Source organism: Homarus americanus, unplaced genomic scaffold, assembly GCF_018991925.1.
Source record: "Homarus americanus isolate GMGI-L3 unplaced genomic scaffold, GMGI_Hamer_2.0 scaffold31037, whole genome shotgun sequence".
NCBI classification, from domain to species: domain Eukaryota; kingdom Metazoa; phylum Arthropoda; class Malacostraca; order Decapoda; family Nephropidae; genus Homarus; species Homarus americanus.
The window spans coordinates 1,900,204-1,918,799 of NW_024722227.1; the positions used below are offsets into that span (position 1 = coordinate 1,900,204).

The 18,596-nt window shown below is 41.0% G+C and overlaps 1 protein-coding gene across 1 annotated transcript in view; it reads left to right on the top strand.

The window, feature by feature from the left end:
* Nucleotides 1-5,129: 5,129 nt before the first annotated feature.
* Nucleotides 5,130-18,596, top strand: part of LOC121862271 (transketolase-like protein 2) — a 41,700-nt gene continuing 28,233 nt past the window's right edge. The window contains exon 1 of the mRNA XM_042360387.1: nucleotides 5,130-5,321. Within this exon, the coding sequence (XP_042216321.1) occupies nucleotides 5,215-5,321 (107 nt within the window). The 5' untranslated portion in view covers nucleotides 5,130-5,214. The remainder of the gene's footprint in view (nucleotides 5,322-18,596) is intronic.

The window sequence follows — 18,596 nt, forward strand, 5'->3', positions numbered from 1 at the left end:
GTGAGGAAAGAAGGATGCTCTATAACGGGTTATTCTATTGTGACCGACATCCACAGAGAAACGGTTGGGCACTCGGGCAAGGCGTGTGAGACATCTACTGACTGGCTGAATGATAGTGCTTTTATAAATACTTGTACTTGTATTGGGGATTGCTGGCCACTTCGCCTTTGGGCTATTTCGGCCGGAGCTGATGTCTTCTTTCTTCTTCTAGTCTTGGTCTTCTTTCTTGCTACAACTAATCTGATGTTCTTGTTTCTTCTTTTCTTGTTATTCTTGTGTTCTTCTTGTTCTTGGTATTTTGGTTTCTTCTTTCTTCTTGTTGTTTTATTTGGGATGAATTATGGTATGAGTGAGTGATATGATAGTGAGTTACTGACAGACCAGATGAAATGGCCGGTCAGGTGACTAGTTTCTCTGTGATTTGATTTTTTTTCTTTTTTTTTATTGTCTTTTGTAGCCCGTGTCTTTTTGTTTGAATATGTGTTGGTGGGTGTCAGTTTTACTTGGTATATGTGCGTGTTGTATGTAATGGAAAGGTTTGTGATATGTCTCTCATGTTGTATGTTTTAATTTTTGTTTTATTCATTTTTCTTTTTTTTAGGGCATGGTTACATACATATTATAAAAAAGAGATCATGAGTGTGTCTTTCACAACATGCCGATAAGACGGGTCTCCTTGAGGAAGATTATTACAGCGTCACTTATGGTGACATCATCTTGCAATTATGGATGCCAGTTGTATGCTTCTGCATGCGACACCACACTCGCAAAGCTGACCAGAATACAGAACCGATGCCTTCGCCTATGTCTGGGTGCTTACAGGTGTACACGTGTAGGAAAACTAGAGGTTGAGGCCCACGTCCCTCCACTCCACATCAGGAGGGACATGTTGACGCTAAGGTACGGGTTGAGTGCGGCTAGGAGGCGCGGCACAGGCCACCCAGGTTGGTGTGCTGTTGCTAAATTCCGTTTCCTGCAGCTGCGTAGGTCCCCGTCCTCGGTTGTCCGCCTCCAGACTTTGTGCCAGGGTGCTGGTATCCACCGTTGTGTCCGCCATGGGAGAACCCCAACTTCCATGTGGAAACATCGTGGCTTCCAGGAAGGAAGAATGACCTTCATCCTGAGCTCCTGAAACAGCTTTTCTATCAATTTCTAGAAGGATAGAGCGCCTATACTCACGTGTACACAGACGGGTCCAGAACTGACGACAACGTTGGAGCCGGTATCTGGAGCAGAGACGGGGAGTGGAGCTCCCGCCTGCCGCGGCATACAACCATATTCACTGCAGAGATGTTCGCAATAAGTAGAGCCATTGACATTGCAATAACAAACGATGTCAATGATGTTGCTGTCATTTCAGATTCCATGTCAGCTCTTAAAACAATTCAATGAGATACAGAGCAACATTATTAATAAACTACATGTGTGCCAAGAATATTGTGCTGATGTGGGTGCCTGGGCATTGCAACATTCGGGGCAATGAATAGGCAGACAAACTAGCAAGAGCGACTGTGGGTCTCAGGGAGACAACCAATGTACCCTGGGAGCGTCAGTCGTGTCTCTCCTTGGGGAAGACATATACAACAGGGAAGTGGCAACTTGATTGGACGAGGTTAGATCTTCGCAACAACTGGAAGACTAACATAGGAAACTGGCTTTCAGCATATCAAAAGAATAGGAGGGAAGAGGTGGTTCTCGCCAGACTAAGGTTAAATTGTACCTATTTGACCCACCTAAAAGCTTATTTAGACAACTCCTTTCCACCTATCTGTGCCACGTGCAACAAAATTCTTTCCATTCGACACATTCTGACTGATTGCAGCCAGTACGAACCAGAACACCGGCAGCTGGTGATGCTAGATGCCAAGCGAGGCTTCGTGCTGACTGTACCCAATATTTTATAAATGAAATAAAAAGGTTTAAATACTGTAACTGGAAAAATATAAATTTGATAAGAAAACACTATAAAATGTTCTTTTTTCTCTATCTCCCTATATACAAATCAATACTCACGTGAAAGGCTTTTTATAAAATAATTTTTTTTAAAGGTGGCATTCTTCAAATGGCTGAGTTATCCAACGTATTTTAACTAATTTTCTTTTGTACAGCTACCGCAGAAATTTTTTTAAGGATACACTACTTTATAAATGTAAGTCGTACCTTCAAATACAAAGATTATAAAGTGCTCCTTTAACTTATTAAGTCTCTCATATGTTCTCATAATATATACAATCATGGAAGCCATACTTCTATAAAGACATAACTCTACATATAAGATACAATTGGGCAGATCTCTAGACATTCAAAATCAGAGTTACGCCCATCTACAAGAAAAGCGACAGGCCCGATGTAGGTTTTGTCGGCCGTTTACAAGATTTATTACGTAATTTGGGTGTGTAGCTCCTCCATTTACGTCAGTGTATAGTAAGTGTGTGACGTAATGTTGTTATTTTGGTGTGTGACTGACCCAAATGAGCATAAAAAATATACTGTACAGTACAGTATTCTGATAAGTCATAGCTAGACCTTTAGTTTTTTTTTATTAGACGTGGAAGTGTTGTATATTGTAAACAATCTAGTTATCCACGATACTCTACACCTCTGCCGTGTTATATAAAATATTAATTTGTCTGATACATTAAAAAGGTTTTATTGTTTTAAGTCTTCACCGAGTCACTAGTAACAGATATTAATACTTCGTACAACGAGGCAGAGGTTGAGTGACGACACCTACCAGGTTTGTATTTCATGATGCGGATTTAATTGAACCGTGAAAATTACAACTTTTCTGATACCGCTATAAAGTTTGACGAGGTTATGATACGTACGACCACGTAAGGAACTGGAATAAGGCTTATAGAGGAGGGCATGACTTAAGAGCACATGAGATAGAGCGCATACACGAGGCACACCGAACTTCATTTTTTCAACGAGTCCCACACCTTGATGACCATGTTTAGAGCGGTGAAGGAAGCAGTTTGGTCAGCACTGCATTCGACCACGTCCACTAACCCCATCTGTAAAGTTAGGTGCCCATTCACACTTAAGTGGACTGGAGGAGTTCTGAATGCGAACTAGCAACCCCATGAACAGATCCCAGCGTGTACCCTCGGCCGCGACATCCCGTCTACCTTTGAAAGATGATTTATATAAGTCCAGATACATTATGATATAAAACTCAAATACGACAGTGGATACTGTGGGTGTCGGGGTGTGGCACAGCACTCACTTATGTAAACAAACAGCGCAAATTTTAAATAAGGACGAAACCATCATAACCTACAACCTGTATGGTATGGTGACAGCTACACACAACACCCTACAACCTGTATATGGTATGGTGAGAGCTACACAACACCCTACAACCCGTATATGGTATGGTGACAGCTACACACAACACCCTACAACCTGTATATGGTATGGTGAGAGCTACACAACACCCTACAACCCGTATATGGTATGGTGAGAGCTACACATCCTACAACCTGTATATGGTATGGTGAGAGCTACACAACACCCTACAACCTGTATATGGTATGGTGAGAGCTACACAACACCCTACAACCTGTATATGGTATGGTGAGAGCTACACATCCTACAACCTGTATATGGTATGGTGAGAGCTACACATCCTACAACCTGTATATGGTATGGTGAGAGCTACACATCCTACAACCTGTATATGGTATGGTGAGAGCTACACAACACCCTACAACCTGTATATGGTATGGTGACAGCTACACACACCCTACAACCTGCATGGTATGGTGGCAGGTACTACAGTACACGGAACCTGTGTTATCAGTGGGGGGGAGGCGCACTCAGGGACATTTCTGCTCATTGATAACTGCTATCTGTAACTCTGGTATGGCTCGTTCACCTTGAATTATCTGTGCATACACACACCAACCTACTGTGCCACACGTTTTGCCAGAGGGGGACATATTTTATCTTTTTATTGCGACTACTAAATGGTACTGAATTAGTGTATAGTAAAAAGAAAAGGTTATATATCATTTTAAACGTCATTTGTCACCATATTATAGTTAAAATGTACCTAAAGTAGGTCAAGTAACGTTAGGTAAGATTACGTTAGTTTTTCTAGGAATATATTCATATACAGTACAGTATAAGTATTATGATAATCAACACGACTGTCTATGGCCGGACAGAAGTCCCCCACCCCCAAAAATACAGGTACTGTAAGTTATCGCTGTTAGGTAATTATTCTTAGTTAGGCTTCGGGTAATATATATATACTGTATATATATATATATATATATATATATATATATATATATATATATATATATATATATATATGGAAAATAACAACCTAGTTTAGTTATCTATAATTGCATTCTTATCAGCTTAATAGCCGTTTTTTTTTCGTTTCTATGACCTCTATTGCCCAGTGTTAGCACAGGAGGAAACCGGAGTACCTGGAGGAAACCCGTCATGTTTTGTAGGGTCACACTGGATAACACCTTTCCCACATGTTTCGAGCTGGTCTACCAACAAGTTATCACAAGAACATAAAAATGGAGGAAACTGTAACGGGCCCCGTAAGCAGCCTCGTTTACACCCAAACCCTAGAATGCCATAATCTTACAACTACAAACGCCATTTCACGTACAATACTAAGCAACTATCGGCATTCTTCCTCTAACGCGGCCGTTACGTTCACAGGTTGAATGATTTCAAATTCGTTTTTTTTCTTTCCCTAACGTCTCCCACCTGCTCCTGCTATAAGAAATAGTAAGTAATGCTGTAATTGTGACATAATTCCCAAAATTCGCAGCAATAATCACTAGTAGTCATCTTTAATTTCGAATTGTATTAGAAAGACTCGTAGCAAAACTAGTCTCCCGCCATACACACGCACATATTTAAATCTGATTATTAGAAATTCCAGTTTGCTGTTTGAAACTTGAATTTACCGACTCCTTCACCCGATGTCGCTGAAATTGCACTGCATGTAATAGGGGAAGTGAATAATATAATGACTCGTACAACTATATTTGTGGAAGAAGGGTGGATAATAAAAACACATATTGTACAAATTTTTACCTGGAAAAGATAAAGACAACTTACACAAATTATTAGGATACTGTAGCGTGTGTTGTGCGTGTGGCAGTTGTCGTACAGCAGTCCGCCAGTCAGCAGCACCCCAGTGTATCGCCTCCTCTGATAGTCCGCTCAGCCTCCACCATCATGTCCATCTATCACAAACCCGGTACCAGCAACCTTCAGGAGCTGAGGGATATTGCCAACAAACTTCGTGTCCATTCCATTAAGTCTACATCAGCCAGCAACTCCGGGTAGGTGGTGTTGAAGACGTGTTCTTAATTGTTTCAACTTAAAATGTCTGGGAGCATCATGTCTGCCGCTGCCGGCCGGCTCACCCTACAGTGGTGCCACGTTCTTCATAGTTAAATTTTTCTTTTCCACTACTTTATAGAAATTTGGTCTTTCGATACATTATTATTAACATTTCGTAATAAAAATAGTATGTGTATCACCTCTCGGATTTAGTATAGTAGTTAGAAAAATAAACATGGGTCGTGACTCAAGAACCGGCCGTCAAAGTGACCTTTGCTCCTCGATTCCATAATGAATTTTGGAAGTCACGCAATAAATTAGTTATTGTTAGGAAGAACAAATTAACATCTCTTCTTGTCATTAACCAATCACACCAACAGTTGTCGCAGTCCAGCATAAACTAAAATTCTAATTCACGTTGATGACGGCGGCAACATTGATGTGAACCCCGATATAACGACACCGGCACCAGTACACCCAGCGTTATATAATACAAATTCTTGTATGTCTGCAGAATACTCTTGCATACTAAGTTCTTTGTCCCGATAATGTTCTGAAAACCATCTACTGGAACATATGCAAGTATATCGGATACGGGAATCAAGAATAACGTACCGGTTAAGCCCCAATGAAGGTGTTTATCTTTGACATTGACCACGATTATTTAATTTTTAGTGATGTTATCAATTATTTATAACATCACAAACAATAAAATAATCGCCATTTCGATAATCTCAGATAAGACAATCGGGCAGCTGAAAAACGAGATTACCTCTGTAGTTGATGTGATATTACCACATCTTTATATATGGATGGGTTACGGGTGAGTGGTTGTCAGTTTACTGCAGATACAAGGATTATTAATCACATTACTGGCTTCCTAAGTTGCCACTCTCTGAGGAAAACGAATCTAAGGTTTAATTAGGAGACAAATATTCATCCAACTTTCAATGCTGAATAAGTTCTGCCATTTGGTTAAAATGATAAATTGCTTCCGCTATATAGTAATTCAATTTTCATTCTTATTCCTCATCGTATCCTACACCACTACTAGTACACTACCAGTACTAGTAACAATAAAAATCTGAAAATTTACTAGAAAATTCAAATTCGATTTTTGAACATCCGCCAACAGAAGCAAAGGGATCTCAACGCCTTTCTATGAAAACTGAAAATAATTCGAAATAACACCACGCTCGGAGAGTTCAATCTTACAGTACTGCACTGTACAACAATACTACTATTATTGATACATTAATATGCATGAAATAAGCTATACATGACATCCCTACCACTTCCAGCTGCTGCCAAACAGGGCGGTACTACCGCCTGGGAGAATATTGGAAGCATAATTCAGATTTGCGCCCGAGGGGGCTAGTTTATTGGGCACCCCCTTACATCCTGTGCAAGGTGAAGCGCAGAAGCGTTTACAGCGCCCAACAGGGAAGTATGAAAAGTTCATACTTGCCTTTATGACTCGTACATTAAGGGCGTAAAAGCCTGAAGGGTCATAGGTTTTGTCAAGTTACATAAAGTGAGAGAATGATGAGTGTGTGGGGGGAAAGTTCCCGGTACATTTTATCTGTTTATGGCAGAGTGGCAGGTCCCTAATAATGTCAAATGCCAGGCCTGTGACTAGGAGGAGGGATAAGGAAGCATAATGTGTTGTCTAATGGTAGACCCTGCTGCCATATGGCATCACAAAAATTGTGACCAAGTCTCAGGTTGCTGATCTGACTTTCTGCCTCATTTACACAATTGCAGGGTCTCAATTGTTTCACTTACTATTGACAACACAACATACTGTACTGTATATTGTTTCTCACTCTTGTTCTTTTTTTTCATTTTTGTATTTCTTTATGGTTCTTTATTATTATTATTATTATTATTATTATTATTATTATTGCAGTGTTATTATTTTCATTATTATATTTATATTTTATTATTTTTTATTATAAATTTTACTTATCTGAATTATTATTTTTATTATTTTTATTATTACGTTTTCGCCCCCCAGGCCCCGAAGTAGGTCAGTGACCTGTGCCCGGGTGGGCTAATCCCCGTAAAAAAAAAAAAAAATAATAATATATATATATATATATATATATATATATATATATATATATATATGTATATATATATATATATATATATATATATATATATATATATATATATCCCACGAAACAATTTTGGGTCTGGAGTATACAAAGGTTCTCATGCTAAATATTCCTCACAAGTGAAGACAAACGAATGTATACAACTGGTTTATTTAACCTAAAACACCAACTTATCGAAAATGGCATCAAAGTTATACTGGATCACCTTAACACTAGTTAGGAGGAAGAACTAAGGTACAGAGGGTGAGACTGATGTTGAAGTAGTACAAGAGGCAGGACTAGAAATGTTTATATATGTTTGTGAGAGGGTGTCATCCATATCACCGGGAGGAAGGTGAGGGATGTCTTGTGGGAGGGATCACCCACGTCACCTAACACACTTCCTTCTCGCTTACACGCTTTTCTCACACTCACTCTTCCTGCGTACACTTCCCTTTCACACTCTTCTTTTGTCCACTTCCCTCACATAATCACTTTCACTTCCGTCTCACACTCACTCTTCCTCCTCAGTCCGTCACCCACTTCCTCTTCACTTCGTCTCACGCTCACCCTTCCTCACACTTGCATTCAACATTATCACCAGGTCAAGTTCATTAAGCTAGTGTAATTTTATTCTGTTGGCACGAGATGTTAGACAATACGCAGGATAATTCTGACGCTGTGTATCGCTCGGTTTAGGACAGTCCCAGTATTATTGAGAAACACGTGGTTAGGAATACAGTAGCTTGATCCAGTACTTGGCAAAAGTGTGTAACAGAATTGGTCTACCGCCTGACCGAGTAATAAGCTGACAAGTAGCAGAAAGGATATTGCAGGAGGGCTACTAATTGCTGGATCTGGCGCGTTATCATGCCTGACAGTGATGCCAATGAGTGCGTCTGGTTTTCTACTCTTTCCTTGCAGTCAAGTCTTCCGTCACACTCGGTCTACCCTGTCATACTCAGCTTTCCGGGGGATCGGTGGTAGAAGCGGTACCGTTCTTGCCTCGCAAGCGAGATGTCCCGGGTTCGATTCCCGGGCCGGTGGAAGTTGTTTGGACATACTTCCTAGCCCCCATTAGTCCCTGTTCACCTAGCAGTAAAGTAGGTACCTGGTGTAAGTCGAAAGTTGCGAATTCGTATTCAGGGACAAGTTGTTGGAGCTTCCAATAACTTGAGGACATAAACCACTGACTCTTCAGGCTTCTACGCCCTTAACTCATGAGACATAAAGGCAAGCATGAACTTAGCATGCTTCCCTGTTGGGCGCTGTAAACGCTTCTGCGCTTCACCTTACACAATGATGTAGGGGGGTGCCCAATAAAAAAAAAATCTCAGTTTTCCATCTCACTCAAACCTTCCTCTCACACTCAGTCATCCCTCACTTTCTATGAGGGGAATATACACTACTGTATTAGTACATTGCGATGACCTACTACAGCCGTATGCCTATATTTCAGACACGAAGTTTGTTGTTTTTTTCGCTATGTAGAACTAGTTTCTTTGATGTTACAGTTTAAATTGTTTTAAACTAAGCACGAATTACAATACCTGCATATTGCCATCACGATCCGGTATTATTTCTTGTCAGTCTGGCACGGAGGGCAGGACGACTGGGTTGTGACGTCACTAGAAGGTTCCAAGGGGTTGGTTGGGTAGGATCGATACGACGTGGTTCAGACAGACAGACACGACTGATAGGCAGGTACAAGGTATAAAGATTTTTATACCTTGGGCAGGTAGACACATACAGAACCGGACGGACAGACATTCACGTAGTCTTATTTATATCATTTGTTTTTTAATTTTCAATGTAATAATGTAATTACTAACCTCGTTACGTGCTTGAAGACCTCAGCAATTATAATGAGGTTAACTTGCGACATCCAGTATCTTCCCGTGAAAGTTAATCAGACATGTGCGTGGTGATGGTTGTAATAAGAGATGTCTTATGGAGTGACTGACCGTGAGTGGCTACACATAACATCAAACTTCTTGTGATTGGTTGTCTTTGGTTCTGCCTATATATATATATATATATATATATATATATATATATATATATATATATATATATATATATATATATATATATATATGTATGTATGTATGTATGTGTGTGTGTGTGTGTGTGTGTGTGTGTGTGTGTGTGTGTGTGTGTTACAAATTAAAGTAGTTCTGTATCACTTGGACAAACGTGGTAAACTCTGAGGCTCGATCAATAAATGTTGGCTCTAACTGAAGTAAAGTCAAGGTCACCCCTGAAGGTCGCCCAGAGGTGGCTAGGAGTTCTGCGTGGAGCAAGTTTGTGTGTGTCACGCAAAATAGGTTTAATTTGGATATCGATAATATCTATTTCGAAAATTAAATCTTGTCTCTACAGGGACGACCGGGTACATAATACAAACTGTATATTAAGAGCATAACAAACCACCGTAACGTAAACTAGCCTTACTAAACCTAATTTGGGTATAGTGTGGTTATGTTATAATAATAAACAGCGTTAAATGAAAAAAAAAATAAAGAATTCCATATGGACTTCCGGTAATTCTATTAACGTGTAGCAGTTAACCCTATTTGGTAAAAAACTTTAGTTGCTCTTGACGTTCTTGGCCGAATGATTATCACTGTTTTAGCATAACTCATTGTATCTATCAAAGTTGATGTGTCCGTAAGCACTCTTACGTCCATATACCATACTACCTCAACCAGCAGCGATTGAAACCGGACTAGTATCTATCCATCCATCGAACCGGACTTCTTCCACGGGAGACAGGTAACAAATAAGGTACCACTAGACCACTCCCACTCCTTAAAAATAAATGGTATTAGCCTAATAGTAAAGTTGTGTAGTAGGCCTATGTGGGGCTTGGAACGTATTGGTGTTAAACAACTTTACCATTGAACTAACACCATTTCTTTTTAAGGAGTGGTACCTTATTCGTTACCGGTAGACAAAGGTAAATGGCGTAAAGAATCTTACCCATAGTTTCACCCTGCCCAGGATCGTACCCGGGTCCACTCGCTTGCGAGGCGAGCACCACAGGTCACCATAGTTTGTATTTATTTTTATGCAACGTTCGACGTCCTGACCACGGATGCAGTGGACATTCTAGTACTTTTTAATTTTCTTTCATATTTTTAGCTCAAAGAGCTGATTTTTTTAAGGGTTTCAACATCAAAAGATTTAGTGATTGGTATGAGTAGCCTGATGTGTGTCTCACACTTCAACACGTGAAAATGCTGTTGACTTGATGATGTACGGGAAATGTAAGTTCTTACAACCCTTGTGTGCCCTGGGCGGCCAGCGGACTCCGAATATCTCCACGTGTGTGGTTAAATGTGTTGTTATAAATTTTGTCCTCTAGATACATCACAAAATAGAATAACGTGATTGTATCCCATGCGGTCTCGAATGACGTTTGGATTCGGGAGTGTAGTGGTCGTCTTCGTAATATGGGCGTGCGCTGCTCCTGCCCTCCAAAACCCACACGCTCTACAGTAGGCTAATGCCACTCTTTAAAGAACACTAATAGTTGGGCAAAAGTAGAGTTAGACTGTGTGATGTCTAGCAAAGACTCATCTGTCAGTCCCAGTCCCAAGTAAATTGTGACAACACTATAGGATCCAGTAACGATGAGCATTTGTTTGTTTTACTGATAGTTTGTAGTGATTATAATATGGCAAAAATCAGTGATCATTATTGTCATATTTTGATTTATTTGGTCTTGTATTTCTTGGTTTTCACACCTGGAGCTCCTGTTGTGAGATCTCAAGCAGACATACAGTAGGTTGTTCAGTGACCATGAACACTTGACCTTAATCTCTCCTAATCATTAACGTTTACTGAGTTTCGGGCTGTTACTTTGTGGATGTTCAGTTTCACTGGATTAATACTTATTATTATTATTATTAGAATTATTATTATTATTATTATTATTATTACTGAGAAATTGAGACATGGAGGTATTGGCTACACGTAATAACAGCACACCACACTAAAATAAATTAACGTACCCTGGTCCAAGTGCGACTACAAATTCATCAAGTAGACCTTAACTGCCACTTTATAAATTCATAAAATTGCAAATTCAAAATAGGTAATAACCATTGAGGAAAAAAATATTTTCTAATTTATTAGTTTTTTTTTATACCTTTTAGCAACTAAGCCTTAGTGATTAGTGCTAATAACCCGAGCAATTGAAGTAAATGTAACAAGACAGTGGTGATACCGCTCAGTGCACCTGTAATCTCTGGGCTGTTGTATTGTGTACAAACACTACCCTTCAAGGCCGGTGAAATCAACGAGAGAAGCGAAGCGAATAATTTTCTTTTTACACAAACTTGGTTTAGACATAAATTAATGGGAATGTCTGACATACTCAAAGTATATGACCGTCACTGCAATGTAGGCGTCGGTATTAACTGTCTGTTTCCTATTAGATTGGCTATAAAAACAAGATTATACCGTAATTATTACTTCTCAGATCTTAGGTGTCTGTTGTTATGTTCTGGTCTTGTTCTCACTGTCAGTGTTCGTGGCCAGATTAGTGTGTGGTTTTTCTTACTTGCTTGCTCACTTTCAACTGACTTAATTTTCCTAATAAATTTCCGTCCCTTGAAAATTTTAAATGTTTAAATTATATTCCCATTAACCCATTTATTGCCATCTTTCAATGACTAATTTTTCGCCAATACACCGCCTTTTTAATTAGATTGTTGTACACGAACGAAAAAAAATCTAAATTCCTCAACACGTTGGTTTCCATCATTTATTCATCCAGTGCCGTGATTTGAGACTGACACTCATATTCCAACACTTGCTCTCTTACTGTACACACACACACACACGCACCTCGACCTTCGCAGCAGCTCGTTTCCCTACTTACCAGATTTCCCTCCCACCTTCACTGCAGCTCTACACACGTCACTCCCTCACCGTCATACTCCAGCCTCTGTGACAGTTCCTCTTGTGTTTTGCTTCTGTCACAATTCATTTTTATTGTCTCCGTCCTCGTTGGCGTTGTATTTATCAATTAAATAAAATACCACCCCTTTTAAATCCAGGAGTTGTTCTTTCGTTCCTTGGCTGTCATCAATTGTAGTGTTCTTGTACTGTTGTGGTTCATGATAAAATGTAATTACTAAATTTCTTATTGTATATATAGAGGGTACCACTTTTGGTTAGATGTGCTTAGGAAACCCTTCAATCCAGAGAAAAGAATAAGGATGGATCACGGGAAATTAGGATAAACTTCCTTGAACTTGTTAGTGGATATTTTCTACCACTCCTTATTTAAATGAATTTACAACAATCTATATTTTTTTATTTACATATATTCTTAGAAGTCATAAATCAAAGACTTCCTCGACCTGGAATAGGTAACTTGATTCTCGGAAGAATTCAGTGGCTTCAGTAAGTCTGGAGCCCAGTTTATTCATGAACTTCAGTTTGAAAATTAATCTGAATCATCTATGTGTAACGTATATATGATGCATACTGTGTGTGTTCGTGTTTCTTATACATTTCCACTGTTTTGGAATTGAGCTGAAATTTTGGTAGGGAGGTGCGGGTGGCCGAGTGGGAGATCGTGTACTGCCTTCTGTCTTACCACTCGGCCGAAGCCAGGTGACTCAACTGGTGTTTCATATTAAAAAACGTGATTATTAAGTATTATACCGGTATGTGATTGGATCAACATCATAATATTACTGTTATTATTTGTATGATTTTGTGTAGGAACAGCGTGAGTTATATAGAGGGTGTAGGTTAAGTTAGGTTTCTGTATGATAATGGTGCTGCCTATAGTGTTCTGATTGGTCAACATTTTCCTTGTTAACTCACCTATGACCTGCATGTAGTGATTGGTCAATATATTTCTTGTTAACTTACTTGAATCCACTCTGATGAAACACCTTAGGATGAATATACCGACAATACAGTATTTGTATTGAGGCCGCCACACCCACATGTAAGGAGGACGCTGTATTCTGTGCAGGCAGCTGTCATGAATTTTCCTATTCTTGCTGTGGTCATACTCCTACTTAGTGGTACAGGCTTTTGTGTGTGTGTGCGCGCGCACACTTTCGCTCGATTTTGGTTACCTTGCATTATAGAGAAAACATTAGTAAAATATATCCCAGTATATTTATAAACAAATATTTTATATACAAATTTTTTCACTGCAGATTTCACACAAAAACCACTCACAGTAACAACTGTATCATATATAATTGGCATAATTGTAATTTTTAAAATTGATGCCTTATGCCTGACGGGGCAGTGCGGACACAGCACACTTGAACACTACGCTGTTTTTTTTTCGGTACACAAGGAGGCAATATGGTTGGTACTGCTCTAGGCAGCTTGGTAGAAGTCACTGGGGATAACCCACTACATATTTAACTGGTTTTCTCTGAGGCTGCACCGGCAAGAGAGGTAGGATCCCGCCTCCACCCGTTATGTTCAGGTCCTCGCGAGGGTCACGTCATCCAGGTGGGGAAGCCGGCCTGTGTGGACGCCAGCGTATTATAATTGCTGCCTTGTGGTTAAAATTAGTGGTTGGTAATCTCCATATCCGTTACCCGGGGTTATAATTTCCCACGGGAGAAGTTATTTACTTAAGGATAATTTTCAAGCGAGCTACCTATTTGTTCAGGCAATATGTAGAACAAAACTTTAGCTGGAATATGGCGGAACATTATCTCTTGGTGTGTATCCGTTGTCTTACAGTGATGTCTAGTAGTAATAGCCGTCCTCGTCGTATGCGCGGTAGTGCATGACTGCCAGGTGTAGTTACCACCATCGCATCACATGGTGACTTAAATGATAGACCCCACTAGATATATGGCAGAGGTTAAGTGGTGTTGTAGAGAGCTACACGTGGAAAGATTGGGAAGACTGAAGCTTCGGGTAGGGCTGCAGTGTTCAGTCTGTGGAAAAAGATGTTAGCGTTATCTGTGACCGAAACAGGATGAATTATGAGTGAGTGTAGGTTTGGGACATGACAGGTGTGGTGGCAGGATGTAGGGTGACCGCAAGAGAATCTCGTCTAGGTCTTCCCGGGGGAGGGGGTTGAGCTCCTGAGCCCGTCTTCAAGGTGTTGTATCCCTGACCATCAAGGCTCTGACTCTGTGTATGTATGGCGGCAGTGTCGACAGGTCTGACAGGGTAATGGAGAGCATTGTATATCTTAAAGTTAAGTAATTCCGATATCCAGAAATCTAACCAAACTGGTATTTACGTATATGTATGACAAAACGGTTGACTGTGTGTTCGGGGAGGGGGGGGGGGCTCTTAAGTTAGCCTAGCCAGCTGCTGATCCAGAAACGTGACCCGACCACCACACAGACATACCGCATTATAGCGGTCCGGCTTTGGAAACTTGTACCTTTACCAAAATAATGGAAGTTATCTTTTTTAGCCACACCTCACTTCAAGAACCTACGATCTACTAAGCAATGCTCTATAACCTGAGTACAGAACAAAACTTTTCATTCTTGAGAATACTAGTGACTTTAGTAACATCACCTATAGGCTACTTCTAAGTGGCACCCAGGGTCATTTAAGGATGCGGCGGCCGAGCGCACACCTGTACTAAGGTTACCTGGTTCGCGCCCTAGGCATGACCAGTTAACCGACCATTGAATGGATACATACCGTAACTAAGTTTTCGCTATTTTCTCTCCTTTTCTAAACAAAGTGCCACAATTTAAGTACCGGGGAGTGAGTTAAACATTGAGAGTGAGTATTGTAGAGCAAGTGATAAGACAGTCAATAAGAGTATGTACTGTAGAGCTTTGTATTGTAGGCAGTGTCAGCTAATGCCCTGTACAGGATATCCGGGTGGGTATATTATACTTGCCGTATCATCACGTATATAACATGAATAATACACATTTTCTTCATCACGTCGCTTTTATATAACTCCGGTATAATTTGTTGATGTGAAGCCAGCGAATGTTAACACACTACCACTGACTCAACACCACATATCATTTACCACATGTAAAAATTGTGTATTTAAAGCACACGACATGTTATGTTCCATTGTGGGACATGTGTTAAAAAGAATGTTATGAAACCAAGTTTTTTGTTTAAATTTATTTTGAAAAGTTGGGCCAGAAAAGAGGACCAAACTGTGCATTACATTCCCTCGCGTAACGCGTCATCGAGATGAGATAAATTATTATCATCCACCGGTCTTAGTTACTGGACTAAAACCAACAAATAATCACCCGATAAAGACAAGGGCATTTGTAATTGACGACCAGAAAGTGGTAACCTTGACGAGTGTGTCGGGAATCCCACCACCTCCACTAGGAAAATTTTCTCGGGGACAACTCCAGGATGTGAGGCAGCTCCTCCGGTGTGCTGAACTGGGGAAAAAATACATTTATAGATTTTTGATGATTTTGTCAAAAAATTTATAAAGTATGTAATAAGATTCCTGTTATTGTTTACAACATTTAATCCCTACTTTATGAAACTGCATAGGTAGTCACGGTTTCCATGACTCCTCTTGATAGGCTTCCTGTCATCAGGCGAGAGGGAGGCAAGGCAGCATGTTATGAGTGGCAGCTTGGCGAGTGTGATGAGGCGTACCATTACTTCATTGTACATATAATCGAAAGTGGTGGTGTTCCAGCTGGCCAGGTGCTACCCGACAGCTTCCGGTGACTATGTTAATGGTTGAGCGCACGCGAAGGACTAGCTCACGCGCCTGTACCCTTGTCTAGGTCACCTTGTGTGGTTCTGCGTGACATGAGGCTACAACGACGATTATATATACCTGAGTGAGGGTTCGTGTTTATATTGCTAAATGGCTGGCAGATGTGGACAGCTGCTATTGCAATTCTGTTTTATATTAACGGAAGGGATATGTGATGCAGGGAGTCTTGTGTCAGTATGTTGGTGAACACTGAACACACACCATTTTAGAGAATTCCAGGAAAATTTTCTTTCCTAATTGGCGTCTTTGGTCTCATGTCCCATTAATTTACTTTTTTCACGTAAAAAATCTGAAATATAATACCACTTTCTTAAAACCTGTTTGAAAAAATGTGAACACTCGTTTCAAGCGTCTGAAAACGCCGGCGACTGTGGCGTCACAATAGGTATCGGCAAGAAGGCGACTTACCGGAAAAAGCTCTTAAATATTTACTCTTTTTAGGCCCCAGTTATAGACGAAGAATCATGGTGAAACTTTATATTAACAACAACTTTTGAAACTTTGCTTATAAGTTACTGGAACCTATTCGTTTCTTTTTCATACACCGAACTTACGCGTTAAGGGGAACACATCGTGGCAGTCACCTAACCAGGGTTCCTGTACACCAAGCTGCGGCAACCTAACAATTAGACACCACGTTTCCATTGTGTGTGTGTGTGTGTGTGTGTGTGTGTGTGTGTCCTTTACATTTCTCTTTGTTACCGCGCTGGTTTTTCCATGCTGTCTCAATGAAAAGGGTTTAGTGACGTTAAATGATAACTTAATGAACAGTCGTCAAAGAGTTATGTACTAAAAGATCTGTTATCGATGCGTGGTGACATAGGTTGAGAGAGTGACTTCCAAGAGGCGGTGGACCAGGCTTGTGATGTGTGTTGAATCGTGTTTACTAATTAATTATTTACGTGTTAACACTGCAACAATTTTACCTACCAATTTAATTGCTAATTTAGTGCATCATATTCACAACACACCCAAGCACAACACCACACGCCAGGTACAACACAACACAACATCCCGGGTACAACACAACACGCCAGGTACAACACAACATCCCAGCACAACACAACACAACACCCCGGGTACAACACAACACCCCGGGTACAACACAACACGCCAGGTACAACACAACACGCCAGGTACAACACAACACGCCAGGTACAACACAACACGCCAGGTACAACACAACACGCCAGGTACAACACAACACAACATCCCAGGTAAAGCAAAACATGCCAGGTACAACACAACACAACATCACAGGTATAACACAACACCCCAGGTACAACACAACATCCCAGGCACAACACAACACCCCAGGCACAACATAACACCCCAGGTACAACACAACACCCCAACACAACACCCCAGGTACAACACAACACCCCAGGTACAACACAACACCCAGGTACAACACAACACCCCAGGTACAACACAACACCCCAGGTACAACACAACACCCCAGGCACAACACAACACCCCAGGCACAACACAACACCCCAGGTACAACACAACACCCCAGGTACAACACAACACGCCAGGTACAACACAACATCCCAGGTAAAGCAAAACACGCCAGGTATAACACAACACCCCAGCACAACACAACACCCCAGCAACACAACACCCCAGCACAACACAACACCCCAGCACAACACAACACCCCAGGCACAACACACAACACCCCAGGCACAACACAACACCCCAGGTACAACACAACACGCCAGGTACAACACAACACGCCAGGTACAACACAACATCCCAGGTAAAGCAAAACACGCCAGGTGTACCCCAGGTACAACACAACACCCCACACAACACAACACGCCAGGTACAACACAACACCCCAGCACAACACAACACCCCCAGCACAACACGCCAGGTACAACACAACACCTCAGGTACAACACAACACCCTAGGACAACCCAACACCTCAGGTACAACATAACACCTCAGGTACAACATAAACATACAGTACAACACAACACCCCAGCACAACAACAGGTACAACACAACACCCTAGGACAACACAACACCAGGTACAACATAACACCCAGGTACAACACATCCCAGGTAAAACACAACACCCCAGCACGATCACAACACGCCAGGTACAACACAACACGCCAGGTACAACATAACATCCCAGGTAAAACACAACACCCCAGCACAACACAACGCCAGGTACACAACACGCCAGGTACAAACACAACACCTCAGGTACAACATTACATACCGGGTACAACACAACACGCCAACACAACACGCCAGGTACAACACAACATGCCAGGTACAACACAACACCCCAGGTACAACACAACATGCCAGGTACAACACAACACGCCAGGTACAACCACAACACCAGGTACAACATTACATACCGGGTACAACACAACACGCCAACACAACACGCCAGGCACAACACAACATGCCAGGTACAATACAA